The sequence below is a fragment of the Montipora capricornis genome, chromosome 3 (genome assembly GCF_036669925.1).
Source record: "Montipora capricornis isolate CH-2021 chromosome 3, ASM3666992v2, whole genome shotgun sequence".
NCBI lineage: Eukaryota > Metazoa > Cnidaria > Anthozoa > Scleractinia > Acroporidae > Montipora > Montipora capricornis.
Genome location: NC_090885.1, coordinates 28,881,378 through 28,884,574, shown reverse-complemented (window position 1 = coordinate 28,884,574; position 3,197 = coordinate 28,881,378). Strand labels below are relative to the sequence as shown.

The 3,197-nt window shown below is 41.1% G+C and overlaps 1 protein-coding gene across 2 annotated transcripts in view; it reads left to right on the top strand.

Annotated features, from left to right (window-relative positions):
- Nucleotides 1-3,168, top strand: part of LOC138042797 (paired amphipathic helix protein Sin3a-like) — a 41,709-nt gene extending 38,541 nt beyond the window's left edge. For both annotated transcript variants that reach the window (XM_068888808.1, XM_068888807.1), the window contains exon 33: nt 842-3,168. In XM_068888808.1, coding sequence (XP_068744909.1) covers nt 842-1,123 — 282 coding nt within the window. In that variant the 3' untranslated portion in view covers nt 1,124-3,168. The remainder of the gene's footprint in view (nt 1-841) is intronic.
- The last annotated feature ends 29 nt before the right edge of the window (nt 3,169-3,197 follow it).

Here is a 3,197-nt window from a genome sequence, read left to right as displayed (position 1 = left end):
CAACCAGTCCAAAGTATCATTATATTGGAGCGAGAAAACTGAATCATGCAATGTATAGACGACTTAGAAAGCCACGGTAGACAGATTAAACTTGATTTCCAGGCGTTTATTTCACAGCAATGAGCGTGGGATAGCACGTCACTGCAAACTCCCTTTCACTTTGTAAAACACCTGCAAAACTTACAGATAAAACCCTGTTTAACGACCTCCAAGTAAATCTGCTCTGAAAGCGGAGCCAATATCAGTACAATTAAGATTCAAGTCTACAAAGTATTGCTGCCCTTTACATCTAGAACATCTTGTTATCCGGAGAAATCCTTGACTATTGCCACGTCATAGCCTCGTTTGCGTACACAAAAGCAAAGATGGCGTATTTCAATTCTTGAAGCGTTATTGTTGGCTATTTAAACACATTAAGCCGAAATGAGTTGCCAAGTATGACAATACAGGTAAAGAACTTTCGATTCAGAGAAACTTTTTGTAGGCCTTACTTTCCCTTTAAATAAAATTACCCTGCTAAAATGTCCCCGCGAAAAAAACGGAGGGTAACAAAACGTAACAAGTGGCGATTACTGTGGACGCTTTCCTGGAACGGCGTACTATTATGATGCCTTCGCAATTTTTAGTTTCTAACTGAAGTGCGCGGGACTAATGCTAGCATTATAAGGAATTTTGAACCCCCGAAATTGCTGGTCATAAAACCGAGAAAAATCACTTTTTTTTCTTTTTCATTTTTTTATTGTGAGAACTTGTTTTATCGTGAGAACTTTGCATCGGTATTTTCTGAGATCTCGGCAGCCTACCTGTTGATTTTCTTATCATGTTTGTTGTCTGTTGACAGTCCCATCCATCGGTAGCGAACCGCCTTCACACCAGATTCCAGGCCTGGTTAAGTAAGTGGGTGGAAAGCAATGTTTCAAGTGACCAGGAGAGTAGATGCCGTGACTGGCTCCTTGGGCGGATAGATGGGCTCCATCCCTGCACCACAACTTGCGACACGATCGCGAACGCGGTCATTAAACACAACAAATACTCCGTAAAATGGGAAGAGAACAGAAGGGACAAACAACAAGAGGTTGGACAACCGGCCAATAAGGATGGCGAACAGAATCCCGCCTCATAGGAGTGAACAAACTGTACAGTTCTTATCATAATATAGTGTTAAATAGGTAAAGTTGTGTAGAGTAATCGACAAAGATGGCGTGATAGATGAGGCGTGACACCATTAATAGCGTTTCTCTGATTTGGCAACTTCTGGAATCTCTAACACAATTTGTCACTTTTCGTTGTGACGGTGCGATGACCGAAACCACGCAGCATTTTGTCCTTGGTTCCCTTTGGAATTTCTGTACTGAAAATCAAGTAGTTAAAGCAGTGGGCTTCTTTTCGGAGGTTAAGCTGTCAGTTCTAACGTAGTTATTTCATTCAAACTCTGCAATCACAAGCGATAAACTTTCGAAGTCTGCTCGGGGTGATTTGTAAACGAAAATACACAGATAGTACGCGTCAAGACCCTTCAACTGAACTGAGAAAAACGTGTCTTGTTTTGTGAAAGTACGTTTTTGGAGTTTGTAAAAGGAGACTTCTTTGCCACCTGTAAATACGTAAAATATTCCTTGAGGTACCCTACGAGAAGTTGGTTTCTCTCCCGAGAGAGACACCAGTGCGAGCAACCATTAGTTTGTTTGAGTGAGCCGCCGTCCAACGCCAAGGACGAATAATTTATAGTTGAAACTTTTTTTGGCGCTTGCGCTACGTAAGTGCTGTGTATGATCAAGGGGGGACAAATGCCATGTTTTTCTGCGAAGTAAGACGAAGTGATGTCAAATGCATCACGTGGGGCGTGACGTACTTCGCACGTGATCGATAGAAAATCTAACGGTTGCTCGCAGTGGTTTCTCTCTCGGGAAGGCAAGCTTAGAGAAACCAGCTGCTCGCAGGAGGAGGAGACCGTTCTTAATAACTGACTACAATTTGGCAGCTGTATTCTGATGCAAAGTTGATCCCAAGAAGGAAAGGTGGTGATGATGGTCTCACATATCATTTCTTATTTCAATTCGACCTTGATTTAAAAAAAGAATGCTTTGAAGTTTCAATTTTTGCAAATCTGGATTTTTAACCAACAAAGTGCTAACCTCATCATTGTCAAATCCTGTGAAAGGTCCACCCAATTAAAATAAAATATAGTATTCTTCATTAACTAAAGAAAAGGTTAAGACTTGAAATCCGAGATAATTTTAACCTCTTTTAAAAAAAACGAGCCTGTACGTTTTCATTTTTCAAAAAAGGAGTGCCTATATTACCGTCGCAAAAAAAAAAATGTTTGAATGGAAAGGTGGGGGGGAGGGGTAGGTTAAGTGGCATTCGGTCCTTTGAGCTTTGATGGGAAACACCGAACGTCGACCGTTGGGTGTACGTGCGATTTTCGATTGTAGTGTTGCATGAAATGGATCAAGATGATTAATTAAATCCTTAAATTATGGAGGGGTTTACCATTGACGAGTAAAATCGTCTGTTAGACAGACTTAAATCCGGTAGCCGTCCTTGTTTGGGGCCTTTGCGCTTATTTTGGCTGTCAGACAAGCTTTCTGGAGTGACGGCCCCAATGGCGGAAGGTTTCCGCTCTCTTGTTCATCAATTCTTTCGCCGAAATCGGGTTTTTCATCAGAAGATGTAATCTGAGTTAATTTTTTAGACATTTTCGTAGTCACTTAAAATCGTCAAAGCGTGGGCCAATTCTTCGATCGGGATCGCATTACATGCGCTGTCTCGTCAGACGAACTCTCGTTTGCCAAGTCTGTAGAAAGTTAAATAATATTGCACGAATGGTCATTGTTGACGTGCGCTATCGTCACCTTTTGGAGATCTTGATATGGTCTTTTCTGTTGTTAGCTTGCGTGTTAATGGGCGCGTCTGCTAAGTAAATTGAGCTCTTTGGGGCTGCCGTGGTTAAGACCAGTAAAATCTTGTACAGTGCCTGTATTGATCGTGTAGCAGCAATAAGCTTAAAGCAATGTGACGTTGTATGATTTTTCTCCAACTGAATTTTAAGCACGGTGAACTGTAGTCTGTAATAGTCTTGAATGTGAAGTATAAATCCCGATATTGTGGTCAGATAATTTATTGTGGCCCTGACCCACTTTTAAATATATTTATCGTACAGATATATATTTGTCTTGGATTATTGTCTTACGAGT